Source organism: Nerophis ophidion, linkage group LG08 (genome assembly GCF_033978795.1).
Source record: "Nerophis ophidion isolate RoL-2023_Sa linkage group LG08, RoL_Noph_v1.0, whole genome shotgun sequence".
Taxonomy (NCBI): domain Eukaryota; kingdom Metazoa; phylum Chordata; class Actinopteri; order Syngnathiformes; family Syngnathidae; genus Nerophis; species Nerophis ophidion.
In genome coordinates this window covers 61,017,985-61,034,317 of record NC_084618.1, presented here as the reverse complement: position 1 = coordinate 61,034,317, position 16,333 = coordinate 61,017,985, and the positions used below count along the sequence as shown (strand labels likewise).

The window sequence follows — 16,333 nt, the reverse complement described above, 5'->3', positions numbered from 1 at the left end:
GTTTTATTTTTGACATTTTTCCATTGAGAAAATATATTAAAATGGCTGCTGGAATTGGACGCGGTACAGTACTCATTTTTGTAAGATACCGCATGGAAAGTTTTCCTCTCCGCAGTAGTAGCATTTAGTAGAATACAACTCATAAAGAAGGCTTAAAATACTGTTGTGTTTTTAGAGAACCTACTGTTTGTTTGATGTCAGGAATTCCAACGCGGAACACCATCATGGTCAGGAAAGTGTCCTCCAAAGGCGCCATGGTGGTCATGCTGCGCTCCATCAGTGCTCTTCTCTTGTGCGGTGCGTTCAAGCCCGTGTGATGCTGATTGGCCACGACGACATGATGCTGCGTCTTATTGGCTGTGTGATGATGTAAGGTGTCTTGATTGGACATGTAAATGACGCCGCGGTTTCCCGGGTTTCCTAACCTCACGGGGCGGTCTGCTCTCTGCCTGCCGACTACAATGGCTGCCGGTTTGACCACCTCGCCAACTTTTCCTTCCCAGGATTGTCTTCCACCCGTCATTTCCTTTTCTAGCAAACCTTCTAACTCTCCATTCTCGATGTCATTTCCGTCTTCCCCTTTTTTGGGTTCTCTGACCAGGTCCTCGTCCTCCTCCTCATCCTCCCCATCTTGGTCATCCTGACCGGGATAAAAGTGCTCGTTATTTCCCAGCATCATTCGCGGCACAGGGATCACTGCAGAGAGGGCTGAGTGACATAGCTGTCATGGAGACAAAACATGGCTATCCCAAGAGAATGGCCTCATCCTTTGAAACATGCTGTGGGGAACAGGCAGAGAAATCGGTCAGTTTGAGTCAGTTGAGTCTGGTTGGGTCCAGGATGGTGTGAACCCACTCAAACTTGAAGCTATGGAACACACACAGCATAATTATGAAGTTTAAGGGCCACACTGATCGGCAGAACAAACTTGTAATATAGTCATGATTTTACAAAGAAAATATACATAACATCATGGGTATAAGAATGATGTTGCAATGGTTTAAAGGGACCTACTATGCAAACCAACATTTCTTGTCTTTTAGTAGCTGTTTTTGTGTATTTGGGATTAGCATAAGTCCCAAAAGTTTGAAATCAAACCATAGAAGCATGGCAGATATTTTTTTTAAAATATTTCCTTCCCTTAAACTTTCTCCAAACAAGCCCTTTGGTATTTGCCCAACTTATGAAAATGTTCCTATTGGTGATGTCAGCAGATATCTCCATATATCGTAGAAATTTACCCAAAGAGCTTTGCGCAAGTCCGCCATTAGAGGTGGGGGAAATAACTTATTCTTAGATGCATCGGAAGTTGGACATGGACGATTGTAGAATTAATTAGTAAATGTCAATAATCAATAATCGATTTATTTAGTATCCATCCATCCATTCGCTTATCCGAGGTCGGGTCGCGGGGGTAGCAGCCTAAGCAGGGAAGCCCAGACTTCCCTCTCCCCAGCCACTTCTTCTAGCTCTTCCCGGGGGATCCCGAGGCGTTCCCAGGCCAGCCGGGAGACATAGTCTTCCCAACGTGTCCTGGGTCTTCCCCGTGGCCTCCTACCGGTTGGATGTGCCCTAAACACCTCCCTCGGGAGGCGTTCGGGTGGCATCCTGACCAGATGCCCGAACCACCTCATCTGGCTCCTCTCGATGTGGAGGAGCAGCGGCTTTACTTTGAGTTCCTCCCGCATGACAGAGCTTCTCACCCTATCTCTAAAGAAGAGCCCCGCCACACGGCGGAGGAAACTCATTTCGGCCGCTTGTACCCGTGATCTTATCCTTTCGGTCATGACTCTTTTCCAGTTTGCATCAGTCCATCTTAGATGATCTCGGGCCCAGAGAAGCTGGTGGCGTTTCTGGATGCTGTTCATAAATGGCTTTCGCTTTGCATAGTAGAGCTTTAAATTGCACTTACAAATGTAGCGATGAACTGTAATTAGTGACAGTGTTTTTTTTTAAGTGTTCCTGAGCCCATAAGGTGAAATCCTTTAGAGATTGATGTCGGTTTTTAATACAGTGCCGTCTGAGGGATCGAAAGTCACGGTGATTCAATGTTGGTTTCCGGCCATGTCCCTTATGTGGAGTGATTACTTCAGATTATCTGAACCTTTTCATGATATTATGCACCGTAGATGTTGAAATTGTCACGACTTGGACTATGGGATATTTAGTTTTTCCAACGCAAAGGATGATTTGCACGAGCCAGGCGTGAATGTAAGGACATGTTGATTTATTACTAAACAAACAGACTACAACAAAAGGCAAACACAGGGCTCGCATGAGGGTGGACAAAAAAACTTGGCTAATAAAAAAAAAAAAGACTATCATAAATGCTACATACTACAAACATGAAACAAAAACACTTGCACTGTGGCATGGAAAAACAAAACTAGCACTGAGGCATAAATCCAAAACTTACGTGGTGTGGACAAAAACGGACAGCAAGGCATGAAGCAGATGAATACGGGATGTGTAGGTACATAAGTACAAAGTTGCCAGGCCGAAGAACAGAAACAAAATGGCTTAAATAGCAGTGACATAATTAGTGATGGAACAGGTGCGTGACATGACAGTTGAAACTAATGAGTTGGCATGGTAATGAAAACAAACTAGGAAGTGCAAAACAGGAAACAAGTGTCCAAAAAACAAAACATAACATGACCAAAACTCAACATGATTTACTTGGCGTGACAGAAATCGCCCCATCCTTTCTTGTGAAAGACTGAGCATTTTTTGAGAAGCTGTTTTTATACCCAATCATGGCACCCACCTGTTCCCAATTAGCCTGCACACCAGGGGCGGTTCTAGGCATGCTTTTATGAGGGGGCAGTCAGAAATGTGAAGGGGGCATCATGTGTACACATCATGCTCCAGCACTATTTTTTCTGTGCTTATAGTAACGATGCTTTCTTCATTGAAATGGGTCTTTAGCTATGTGTCCAACCCCAACCTGGAGTAGTGGATTGCACTTTGTCAGGCCTGTACCTTCAGACCTGTCCAACTTGGGTGTCCCACCTGAAAACTAAGCTCCTGCTGGTATAGCTCTTACGGTCACTGAGGCACGCAAACCCCCTGACCACAATAAGGTGGCAATCCCTCAGGAGGGGAAACTGAAAAATAAAAATAGAAATAAATGGATAAAATAAAATAAAACATCCTTCATCCAGATTTTATCAACCAACAACATAACATTTATCCAAAATGGATGGCCTAACAGTGTGGTTTTCGTCCTGGTCGTGGAACTGTGGACCAGCTCTATACTCTCCGCAGGGTTCTTGAGGGTGCATGGGAGTTTGCCCAACCAGTCTACATGTGCTTTGTGGACTTGGAGAAGGCATTCGACCGTGTCCCTCGGGAAGTCCTGTGGGGAGTGCTAGGAGAGTATGGGGTATCGGATTGTCTTATTGTGGCGGTCCGCTCCCTGTACGATCAGTGCCAGAGCTTGGTCCGCATTGCTGGCAGTAAGTAGAACACATTTCCAGTGAGGGTTGGACTCCGCCAAGGCTGTCCTTTGTCACCGATTCTGTTCATAACTTTTATGGACAGAATTTCTAGGCGCAGTCAAGGCGTTGAGGGGTTCCGGTTTTGTGACCGCAGGATTAGGTCTCTGCTTTTTGCAGATGATGTGGTCCTGATGGCTTTATCTAACCGGGATTTTCAGCTCTCACTGGATCGGTTCGCAGCCGAGTGTGAAGCGACCGGAATGAGAATCAGCACCTCCAAGTCCGAGTCCATGGTTCTCGCCCGGAAAAGGGTGGAATGCCATCCCCGCGTTGGGGAGGAGACCCTGCCCCAAGTGGAGGATTTCAAGTACCTAGGAGTCTTTTTCACGAGTGGGGGAAGAGTAGATCGTGAGATCGACAGGCGGATCGGTGCGGCGTCTTCAGTAATGCGGACGTTGTACCGATCCGTTGTGGTGAAGAAGGAGCTGAGCCGGAAGGCAAAGTTCTCAATTTACTGGTCGATCTACGTTCCCATCCTCACCTATGGTCATGAGCTTTGGGTCATGACCGAAAGGATAAGATCACGGGTACAAGCGGCCGAAATGAGTTTCCTTCGCCGGGTGGTGGGGCTCTTCCTTAGAGATAGGGTGAGAAGCTCTGCCATCCGGGAGGAACTCAAAGTAAAGCCGCTGCTCCTTCACATCGAGAGGAGCCAGATGAGGTGGTTCGGGCATCTGATCTGGATGCCACCCGAACGCCTCCCTAGGGAGGTGTTTAGGGCACGTCCAACCGGTAGGAGGCCACGGGGAAGACCCAGGACACGTTGGGAAGACTATGTCTCCCGGCTGGCCTGGGAACGCCTCGGGATCCCCCGGGAAGAGCTAGACGAAGTGGCTGGGGAAAGGAAAGTCTGGGTTTCCCTCCTTAGGCTGTTGCCCCCGCGACCCGACCTCGGATAAGCAGAAGAAGATGGATGGATGGATTGCCTAACTCTCAAATCAATTTTGACCCAAAGTAGGACTTCACCCACTACAGTCAATATTTACAAAACTGAGAGGTAGTCTGATGAATAATGATAAAAAAGAATCTCAAACTAATTTATAAAACAGAACGTGGGCACTCATCTGGGCACAAAATTAATTCACTCCAATGTATGTGTGTTGCCCACTTGCTTGTAAATTGATGAAAATGGCTGTGTTTTTGTTTTTATGTGTCTTGGTCATATCAAATGAAACTTATAATTTGTTTATTACAAAATGTAGATTGAAACATTAAAAGGTTGACTATGTAGAATTACAAGAAAAACAACAGAAAAAGAATTCCAGCAGTCGATTGCCAGACCGTTGCTAAGTAAAACAGGGCGTTGCTAGGGACTCCGCTCTTAACAGAGGACAGCAGAGGAGGACTGCTAAGCAGGATATATACCTGTTTAATTTTTACCGTCATTAACAGCATCATAAATTACTTGTAGCTTGTTACAGGGACAGTGGAGGCTCTCTGCCTTCCAAACCACTGCTGTTCAGAGCCTCCGCTGTCACTGCTCTCGCCAAGTTGTAAAAAAAAAAATAAAGGAACTCCGTAGCACCGAAAGTCCGCGACGATAAACGTGTTTATGACAAATAAGACTACACAAATACACCCATCCTAACAAGTATATGATAAATGTAGACAACTTTTCCTTTTCTTTTACTTTCATACTGCAATAATGATTGGATGTTTACTGAGGGCTGAGGGGTGTGTGCGGGTGTGTGTCTGCTGCGCAGCCTGTGGAATGTTGAATACGCGCACAGCGGAGGGAGGGATGAGAGGGAAGCCGACACTACTATATCGTGTGTGTCCCTTTTTCGGCGGATTTTTCCGCTAGTGCAGATAATTTTGTCAACTTGTAATGTAGTAATTTTGTGAGTTTATTAAAATTTGCTTTCTCAAATTTTGATTTGAGGGGGCAACACTTTTCCACTTTGCATCAGTCCATCTTAGATGAGCTCGGGCCCAGCAAAGCCGGTGGCATTTCTGGGTGTTGATAAATGGGTTTTGCTTTGCATAGTAGATTTTTAACTTGCATTTACAGATGTAGCCACCAACTGTAGTTACTGACAGGGGTTTTCTGAAGTGTTCCTGAGCCCGTGAGCCGGCCATGCTGCACACCTGTGGAATGTTCCAAATAAGTGTTTGATGAGCATTCCTCAACTTTATCGGTATTTATTGCCACCTTTCCCAACTTCTTTGTCACGTGTTGCTGGCATCACATTCTAAAGTTAATGATTATTTGCAGAAAAAAAAATGTTTATCAGTTTGAACATCAAATATGTTGTCTTTGTAGCATATTCAGCTGAATATGGGTTAAAAATGATTTGCAAATCATTGTATTCCGTTTACATTTACATCTAACAATTTCCCAACTCATATGGAAACAGGATTTGTAATATTTCAAGATGAAAGTTGGAATAGTACAAAATAATGTTGCAATAATACAAGAAAAAAGTTGTAATGCGGTAACACATTGATTTAGTAATTGTTAAAAATATACACAATTGTAAAACAAATGTGTTCTATTAAACCACTAACGGCAACATATGCTAGCCAATGGTGCTCTTGCTATATTTTTTGCTTTGAAAAATGTTCCTGTGAGAAAGTTGTAAACAGCCCTTTCAATTAATTTATTTAATTAATTCATTTGTTTGTGTTAAAAATTGAGCACATAAAGTGAACAAACAAGTGTTAGAAATTGTTAAGAATTAGAAAAGGAGTAGGGTTTGATAAGCTAAGCTTTTCCTACTCCTTTTCGGACATGTTGTAATGAGAAAGTTGAAATACTAAGTAATTTACCAAATTTTAAATGTGTGCATGTTCCAAATGAATTAAAACCATAACCATAACAATAAATGTGCAACGTAACAAGAAAAAGTTTAAATGGTACAAAATTGTCACCAGAATAAGACTGTACAGTAACACTAAACTCAAAAAGTGAACTTACAAGGAAAAGTCGGATTGTGACACGACTGTGATGAATTTCCCCCAGGGTTCAATAAAGTACTTTCTAATCTATTCTATTATATTATTGTTTTAATGTTTGGAAACAAAGTCTTAACAGTACGCAAGTAAGGTTGCAATGTAGCAAGAACGATGTTAAAATGTAAATTTGTGACAATATAATTAATGTTTTCAAAACAAACTTAGGTTGGAAATACAAGTAAATAATGTAATGAGAAAAAACTAGTAATAGTAAAATAAGCTTTATTGGCCAAAGGATGTTTAACACAAACTTTGAATAGGTAGACGGCGCTATCTTTATAAAAACAAAGGCATAACAAAAAAAAAAAAGCTGTAAAACAGCAAAAGTAAAACCGTATGAGTGAGAATAATGTTGTAATGTTACAGGAATAGAACAGTGAAGTTCCATTAAAAAGATTGCTGTGAGAAGAATACTTGCTGATGATAAATAAATATTACAAGTAAGAATGTCCCGAGACAACTTTTTCACTTCTGATACAAGTAATTGTCAATACCAACACTATCCAATATCAGCATGTCATGCATACTTGTGTTATTTTGTTGTGGGGAATGTTGGAAAAGGCTTGATTAAGTGAAATTAGTCACACTGAGAACAATGGTAGGTATGGAAAACACTAAACTATTTATTATATGAACGTATTGCTGTTCTTAAAGGGGCCCTATTATGCAAAACCAACTTTTCTAAACTATTGGTACCTGATGTTGTCTATTTGGAATTTGCATAAATCCCGAAAATGGGAAATGAAACCGGAGATGCCTGGCAGGGATATTTATAAAACCATCTAGCCTTCCTTCATACTTCCAGGAAAAGAGCCATTTGGAATTTTCCCGCATTTGTGACATTGGTGACGTCAGCTGATTATCCATATGTGACAGAAATGTACCCAAAGTGCTTTGCGCGAGTCCGCCATTTCAGTTAATAAGTTCCTTCATTTCCTCTATCTTCTTGTTGTGGGGCAGACTGTCTTGTACATGCACATGCATCCTCCGCTGTTGCCATCTCTATTTTAAGCCTACTGAAATGAGATGTTCTTATTTAAACAGGGATAGCAGGTCCATTCTATGTGTCATACTTGATCATTTTGCGATATTGCCATATTTTTGCTGAAAAGATTTAGTAGAGAACATCGACGATAAAGTTTGCAACTTTTGGTCGCTATTAAAAAAGCCTTGACTGTACCGGAAGTAGCAGACGATGTGCGCGTGACGTCACTGGTTGTAGAACTCCTCACATTGTTTACAATCATAGCCACCAGCAGATAGAGCGATTCGGACCAAGAAAGGTACATTTTCCCATTAATTTGAGCGAGGATGAAAGATTCGTGGATGAGGATAATGAGGGTGAAGGACTAGAGAAAAAAAAAAAGAAAAAAAAAAGGTGAGGGCAGTGAGAGCAATTCAGATGTTATTAGACACATTTACTAGGATACTTCTGGGAAATCCCTTATCTGCCTATTGTGTTACGAGGGTTTTAGTAAGATTATATGGTACCTGAAAGTCGGAGGGGTGTGGCCACGGGTGTGTTGACCGCCAGTGTCTCTGAGGGAAGCCGCGCAGCTGCAGCAGGACGCAAGCTCCGCTGATATCTACGGTAATAGCCAAATTATTACAACAATTTTCTCACCGAAACCTGCCGGTTGACATGTGGTCGGGATCCATGTTCGCTTGACCGCTCTGTTTCATAGTAAAGCTTCACCTTCGGGAATTTTAAAGAAAGAAACACCAGCTCTGTTTGTGATGCTAAAGGCAGCTGAAGGGCACCGCTTCCCACCTCCATCTTTCCACTTTAAGTTCTCCATTATTAATTGAACAAATTGCAAAAAATTCAGCAACACAGATGTCCAGAATACTGTTTAATTATGCGATTAAAGCAGACTACTTATAGCTTGGATCGGGCTGGAAAAAAATGTCCGCAACAACCCGAGACGTCACGTGCACACGTCATCATTCCGCGACGTTTTCAACAAGATACCTCGCAGGAAATTTAAAATTGCAATTTCGTAAACTAAACCGGCCGTATTGGCATGTGTTGCAATGTTAAGATTTCATCATTGATATATACACTATCAGACTGTGTGGTCGGTAGTAGTGGGTTTCAGTAGGCCTTTAAAGTAGTTTATACTGTATATCAAATGTAATCTGTAGTAGACGCCATATGGACGCGCTAAAACTACAACATGGCTGGCGGGGAGAAGACACTGTCGGAGTGGAGGCACGTAAATAAGACCACCAACAAAACAGAAGAGATCCTCAGAAAGTGTCTGAAAGACGGTCTGTAAAACATAATCTATGGAACATTTTGCCCAAAAAAACACCATTACATGTTGGAAGTCTTTCAAATTTCGAAAAATTAAATATGATATACGACCCCTTTAAGTTGAAGCAGCATGGTAATAGTTTTGGCTACAATAATTCATTAAATCAAGCTCATGACGCTGTAAATAGAATGATGCGGACACGCTTGTGACTGGATACTTTCTGATAAGCTTCTGCCGCGGAGACTTTATATCTGTGAGTAAGATGAAACTTATATTATTTGATACTTGGTGATATTGATAAATGCGTTTTAGACTGCAATATTTTTCAATCAAGGATACTTATTACGTATGGGAGCTTGTGTGCTATTATGTGCTTAGCTGTTGAGTAGCTGCTAGCGCCTAATATCCAATAGCCTACAATTTTTATATTTTGTAAATTATTTCGCTAAAATACAAGTTTATTGGAGGACAAAAAGATTTAAGTGGCTGTCTAGCTTTGCACAAATAAACAGACTGTATCATAGCTTATATTGGAGATTTTTTAAATGCAAACTGATATAATCTGATACTTTACTGATATTAATATTGGATCAGGAAAACACTAGTTACAAGAATTAAATACTGATATGATTAACAGTTGTAATGTTATGAGCAGAAAGTCAAATGGTACAATACATTTGTAATTTTAAAAAAAAAACACAAAAGTAGTAACGTAAGAGATGAAACTAGCTAGGGTACGAGAAAATGTTGCTAATGTCTTAAAAAATAAAGTTGAGTAGCAAGAATTAACAAAATGTGTTACAAAAAATTAATGTATAATGTTATAAGCTACTATGCGCAATGGTGTTAGATTAAAATTACTAAATTGAGAGAAATAAATATTTCATTATAATGAATGCTGTAAAAATTCCCATACAAAATTAGGAATAATTATCTTTAATTTCCAGTTTGCCCCAAGTACTGCTTTGTTTAAGGATTACAAAAAACGCTAATGCAGAACAATCTACATGTTTAAATGAGCACAAAGATGGTCCACTTTTTTCCATTTAGAGAAAAGCAGGCTGATGAAAGACAGGCTAAATATATAGAAACTGTGAAAAAGCATTAAGGGATCTTTGCAGACGAGAGTGAGTGAGATATGCAATTTAGCCTCACATGAGGTCGAGCTCTTCGAGGAGGCTGGACTAACTACGCGAACACGTTTGAATACAAAAACAACCACTGACTCAAGGTTTGAGCATTGATTTACCTCAACGTTAAAGAAGCCCCAGGTTTTCTCTGATTTTTTAAATATGGATGCCGGGAATATGTTGTTTAAGAAGGGCTTATGGCTACAATTTTGCTGTAAAATCATTTAATAGGGCTTCTGCTATGACATACTAGTGTCTCCATATGTTTAATTCTGGTTTACTAGTTAAAGGGGCTTTGCAAATCGCTGCCAGCAGCTGCTTGCCTGTTGCCATCAGCAGCTTGCCTGCTGGCATTTTGAAGCCGAGCAACACAAAATGATTGGCAGATGGAGTTCAATTAAAAAAAAAAAAAAAATCACATGACACAATGGGGGTAGGGATGCAACTACAATTAGTACAGTCATACAATCAGTGGCATGCTGACCAAACTGTGGCCTTTGGCGTAAATAATAATGTAATGATGTCATCATGTTCCAAGAATAGCATTGCAGTGTTCCTCCTCTCCAAAAATGTGTGAAAATGGAAGTCTTTTTTTTTTTTTTTGTCCTGTCCAGCTTCTCAGGCAAATCATATAGTTGATGTAGATGCCCATATCGGCTGTTCAGATTTACTTTACAAAAGAGAAGTGTAGGATACTTTGCTTGGTGCCTTATTTCAATTTGACTTTATTAAATGTATTTATATTATCATTTGGTGCAGCCGGGCCGGAGCAGGAGGGGATAGAAAGAGAAAGAAAGTAAGACGGGGGGAATTGCGGGGATAAAAGGGGGATTAGACAGAGAGACAAAAACCACAACAGCAAACACAACAATAACAACAAAAATAACAACAATAGAACATCACCAGCACATACTATATGTACAATTATGATCGTAAAAGTGATAGCAAAGAAGCAGTTAGCAAAATAAATAATAATATAGAAATGACAATAAGCATTTTTACACTACAACTGGAGCAATACAAATACCAATAGAAAAAGCGCTATTGATCATGAGCAATACCGATAGTTTACCTTTATTATCAACAATACAGTCGTTCAAATGAAACAATACATATACATAATGATAACTAGAGATTAAAAAAACAAGAAAAAAACAAGGGAATACCGAAAAATGGAGGGGAAGAGAGAGAGGCAACCTATATTAAGCTTGTAGATTGTTATAGTAACAATGGGTTAAGCTTTGTCAGTGTGCCATGTGTTACCCAGTTTCCCCTAGGGCAACAACATTAATATATGTATGATGAAACGTGATTATGGGCCTCACCTGCCATCATGGAAAGAAAAAAATGTAAAAAGAAAAAAAAAATTATATTGTTATATGTAACCAGAGATTATACATTAAAGTTATTTTCCATTTAACTTCACCAGTTTTAAATTATTTTTTATTCAAAATCGCTTAATTTTTCACATTTGCCATTCAAATATTGAGAATTACTTGCGGTGAGTCACTGACAGCTGAGCATCCCCGTCACCATGGATTGCGCAATGACTCGGCTAACTGCTGGCTGCTGTGCAGTGAGACCGCATTGCTATATGAATTATATTGTACATTTCCATAGTTTAGTTAGCTGAGGTATATAATGTACAGTGTATTTTGTCAACAACTGTATGTGTGTAATGTATTTCTTGTGCTGGGCTATCATAAAACTGCTGCAAAGACCCACTATGTGAGGCACCTGTTCTCCGGCCTCCTGGTGGTAGAGGGCGCTAGTGATCCTAGAGATCATTCTTGCACTACTCGGCTAAGCCTGGGGACATCTGAAGCCGGTATGTTTTAAAGTTGTTGTTTGCTTGCATATCGTAAAAACAACCGTCCAACATTTTACAACTAATTGTAAACTTATAGGTGCCGACCATCAGGGCTGAGTTGCGACGAAAGAGTGTGTCGATGTTAAGATATTAAGCCTAGTTGGTAAGTGAATTTGTTTGCTAATTGTAGCTACTAGCTGGACCCATGTATTTTCTATAGGCGGTTAGCATCGGGTTTTAATCCCGTTTCTTCCAATGCTTCTGATCCGATTAAATTTATATATATGTCAAGTCTTTATTTTGGGTATTTAAATATGGTGACTGGGTATTGTGGCGTTTTAAGGCCATCTGCATTTTTTATGCTACAGTAAAGACAATGAATGAACACTAACGCTGTAGCGCGGTTCCACCTATCATAGTGACAACACTGTGTTACACTTGTACAAAATTTTGTAACACACCTGTACAAAATAACACGTGTTTGTTATTTTGTACATACATGTGATTATTTAATATTGTTAATGTTAGCAGTATTATCGCTAATAATGATAATAATAAGTGTATATATAATAATAATAATAATGTAATAATAAGTGCCCCAAGTGGAGGAGTTCAAGTACCTAGGAGTCTTGTTCACGAGTGGGGGAAGAGTGGATCGTGAGATCGACAGGCAGATCGGTGCGGCGTCTTCAGTAATGCGGACGTTGTACCGATCCGTTGTGGTGAAGAAGGAGCTGAGCCGGAAGGCAAAGCTCTCAATTTACCGGTCGATCTACGTTCCCATCCTCACCTATGGTCATGAGCTTTGGGTCATGACCGAAAGGATAAGATCACGGGTACAAGCGGCCGAAATGAGTTTCCGCCGCTGTGTGGCGGGGCTCTCCCTTAGAGATAGGGTGAGAAGCTCTGCCATCCGGGAGGAACTCAAAGTAAAGCCGCTGCTCCTCCACATCGAGAGGAGCCAGATGAGGTGGTTCGGGCATCTGGTCAGGATGCCACCCGAACGCCTCCCTAGGGAGGTGTTTAGGGCACGTCCAACCGGTAGGAGGCCACGGGGAAGACCCAGGACACGTTGGGAAGACCATGTCTCCCGGCTAGCCAGGGAACGCCTCGGGATCCCCCGGGAAGAGCTAGACGAAGTGGCTGGGGAAAGGGAAGTCTGGGTTTCCCTGCTTAGGCTGTTGCCCCCGCGACCCGACCTCGGATAAGCGGAAGAAGATGGATGGATGGATATACTAGCTAAAGTACCTGCTACATTAAGTTAAAGTACTAATGATTGTCACAGACACACTAGGTGTGGTGAAATTTGTCCTCTGCATTTGACCCATCCCCTTGTTCACCCCCGGGGAGGTGAGGGCAGCAGTGAGCAGCAGCGGCGGGGAATCATTTTTGGTGTTTTAACCCCCAATTGCAACCCTTGATGCTGAGTGCCAAGCAGGGAAGAATGCTGGTATGATCTTTTAAACATAACCCGTTAACTGCTGCCAATCAAATGGTGAATAAGATACGCTATAGGGTTCATATGTTTATAAATCTGACTGTGATGGAGTGCCTCACCAGCCATGAACCTCACCGCACGTCACTGAGTGTATGTATATGTTCTTGTATATGTACAGAATGTGTATATGAATGTTTGTACAGTAAATGTATATGTACAGTATGTGTATATGTATGTTTGTACAGTGAATGTATATGTACAGTATGTGTATATGTATGTTTGTACAGTGAATGTATATGTACAGTATGTGTATATGTATGTTTGTACAGTGAATGTATATGTACAGTATGCGTATGTTTGTACCGTGAATGTGCGTGTAGATGGACAAACTTGGAGTATGTAGGTATGTGCTGTATTTGTGTATGTATGTGGGAGCGTAGGTACCTATGTATGTATGTTTGGATGTATGTATGTATGAATAACGGTGTGTGCGAGAGTATATGTGTGTTTGTATGTACAATATGTTTGATTCCCAGTGTGCGTGGGAGCCAAGAGTACGGCCCCAGCTGCCCAGAGAGCCCAACCCAAACAGCAGGTGTGGCGCCCAGGGAGCCAGGGACCACTGGCCCCACGCGGCCAGGCCGGCCAGCGAGGGGAACCCCATAGCCCGGCCCACCGCGCCGCCCGGAAGAGCCAGCAGCAGGCCGCAAACAGACTCGCCCGGCAGACGACAGGCCATGAGAGAAGCAGCAGATGGCCAGACCCAAAGCCAGCGAGAGACCACAACCCACAGAGGCAAAAAGGCGGGATGCCCCGCCCCAGGGCACCCAGACTCCCCGCAACCGGACGAGAAGACCGCCCCCGCCCCACCAGCACCCCCGGAGAGCACGGCGCGGCCCACGCCAGTCGACCCCACCCAAGTCGGCCATCACAGGACCACCCAGCGCAGGGCCGCAGGAACCACCCACCCCACCCGCAGGGACCCCAACGATGGAGATGGAACAACCAGCAACCGCCCTGTCGAGTTCGTATGGGTTTGTATGGGTTCCATACAATATTGTTAATCTGAATCTGTTTTGGGGGGTCAGGCACCAACTAAATTGATTTCAATACATTTCAATAGGAGACATTGATTTGAGAAACACGTGTTTTGAGTTTAGAGCTCCGTCACAAAATCAATTCAGTTTATAAATTCAGATTCTACTGTATTCACCTCCTCATATTATTTTACGCGTATTAGTTGTCACAAAAACATTTGCCTAACCCAGTGGTCTGCAACCTGCGGCTCCATAGCCACATGTGGCTCTTTAGCACAGTTTTGGTGGCTCCCTCGAGCTTTTTCAAAATTGTATGGAAATAAAAAAAGATGGGAGAAAAAAATATATATGTTGTTTTATTAGGGTATCTGTAGGGGGACAACATGACACAAACCTCCCTAGTTATTAGAAATCTCAGTGTTTATATCAAACATGATTCTCTGATGAGAATATTTGGGCAGTACCGTTTTGTCCTACTAATTTTGGCGGTCCTTGAACTCACTGTAGTTTGTTAACATTCATCCATTTTCTACCGCTTATTCCCTTTCGCGGGGGGGCTGGAGCGTATCTCAGCTACAGTCGGGCGGAAGGGAGTGTACACCCTGGACAAGTCGCCACCTCATCACAGGGCTAACACAGATAGACAGACAACGTTCACATTCACATTCACACACTAGGGCCAATTTAGTGTTGCCAATCAACCTATCCCCAGGTGCATGTCTTTGGAAGTGGGAGGAAGCCGGAATACCCGGAGGGGACCCACGCATTCGCGGGGAGAACATGCAAACTCCACACAGAAAGATCCCGAGCCTGGGATTGAACCTGTATAACTTTATTCAAGTGATGCCAGAGAAATACATATTTCATGCCACTCATTGTTTGTCTCATTTTGTCCACCAAACCTTTTGTACTGTGTGTGAATGCTTAAAGGTGAGCTTTGTAGGTGTTAATGAATTGTGTGTAGTGCCTATCAAGCATATTTGGTCATTGCATGACTGCAAGATAATCGATGCTAACATGCTATTTAGGCTAGCTGTATGTACATATTACATCATTATGCCTCATTTGTAGGTATATTTGAGATAATGTAATATCCTTTCCTTTTATCTTCTTTGTGTATAATTTAGTTTTGCATGTCTCATGACACATTATCTGTATGTAATATTGGATGCATATCAGATAGTTGTTTGTGTGCCATGTTGTTCCAGACCACAGCAAACATTACCTAGCTTGCCAAAGATTGTAATAAATCTATTATAAGAAAACAGCCTGCTGATTCCTTTAACTTGGACACACACACCTATACCTTTGGCCATTCTGAGCCAGTCATTTCCAGGCGTTATTTCACCTTCTGAGCAGCCTCTGATTTACCAATGGTTTCTAATGTTGTAAAAATTTGTAGAATAAATATATACAATTTCAACATTTCTGTCAACGAAGATTTGCTTCAGCCTGCGACACATAGTCTTTTTGATAGTAGGCTATTCTAGGTAATATAGACACGTCATGTGTTGCCTTCACTATAAGACTTACAGTATATATGGCTTTTCCTTTTTTGCGGCTCAAGACAGATTTGTTTTTTGTATTTTTGGTCCTACGTGGCTCTTTCAAAGTTTTGGGTTGCCGACCCCTGGCCTAACCTAATGAACACGGGCACCAGAAGCTATCGCTATAAAAAAACCTACTATTTCAAGCCCATGTAAATGACATAACACCCATTTCAGTACCGTTTACTGTATATTGCATGCAACAAATTATCGCACAGGTGACAGAAAATAAATGGAAGCTGTTGTGCAAAAGGGAAGTCTGCAAATTGAACATTTTCTCTGCAAGGGTGTGACGGATGCCTCGGGGGCAGGAAGACCGACCATAGTCGATTTCCCTAGATGCTTGGAAAGTGACAATGATGAGCCTTTTTCACACAGAAACACAATGTGCAGGACATTATGTAAGCGCAAATAAGACAAAAAAAAGGATTTATTTAGTAAGGTAGATAAATTAATGAGGAGGGATCAAAACAAACAGGCGTGCGGTTAAAATATATGAAATCACAGCTAATAAAATATTGGCCTATTCTTCAATAGATATTTCATTTCAAGCTGAATGGTTCTTTAATCACAAAGTGCCATTAAGATCCTTGTTGGCACTCACAGGGTTTTTGGAGATGAACGCAATCATTCAATTGCTCCAGGAGAGAGAAGAAGA

General features: G+C 41.8%; 1 protein-coding gene across 1 annotated transcript in view; it reads right to left on the bottom strand.

Annotated features, from left to right (window-relative positions):
* LOC133558094 (SH3 and multiple ankyrin repeat domains protein 1-like) overlaps positions 1-16,333 on the bottom strand; it is an 88,910-nt gene that overhangs the window by 52,894 nt on the left and 19,683 nt on the right. The window contains exon 2 of the mRNA XM_061909201.1: positions 185-779. Coding sequence (XP_061765185.1) covers positions 185-679 — 495 coding nt within the window. The 5' untranslated portion in view covers positions 680-779. The remainder of the gene's footprint in view (positions 1-184; positions 780-16,333) is intronic.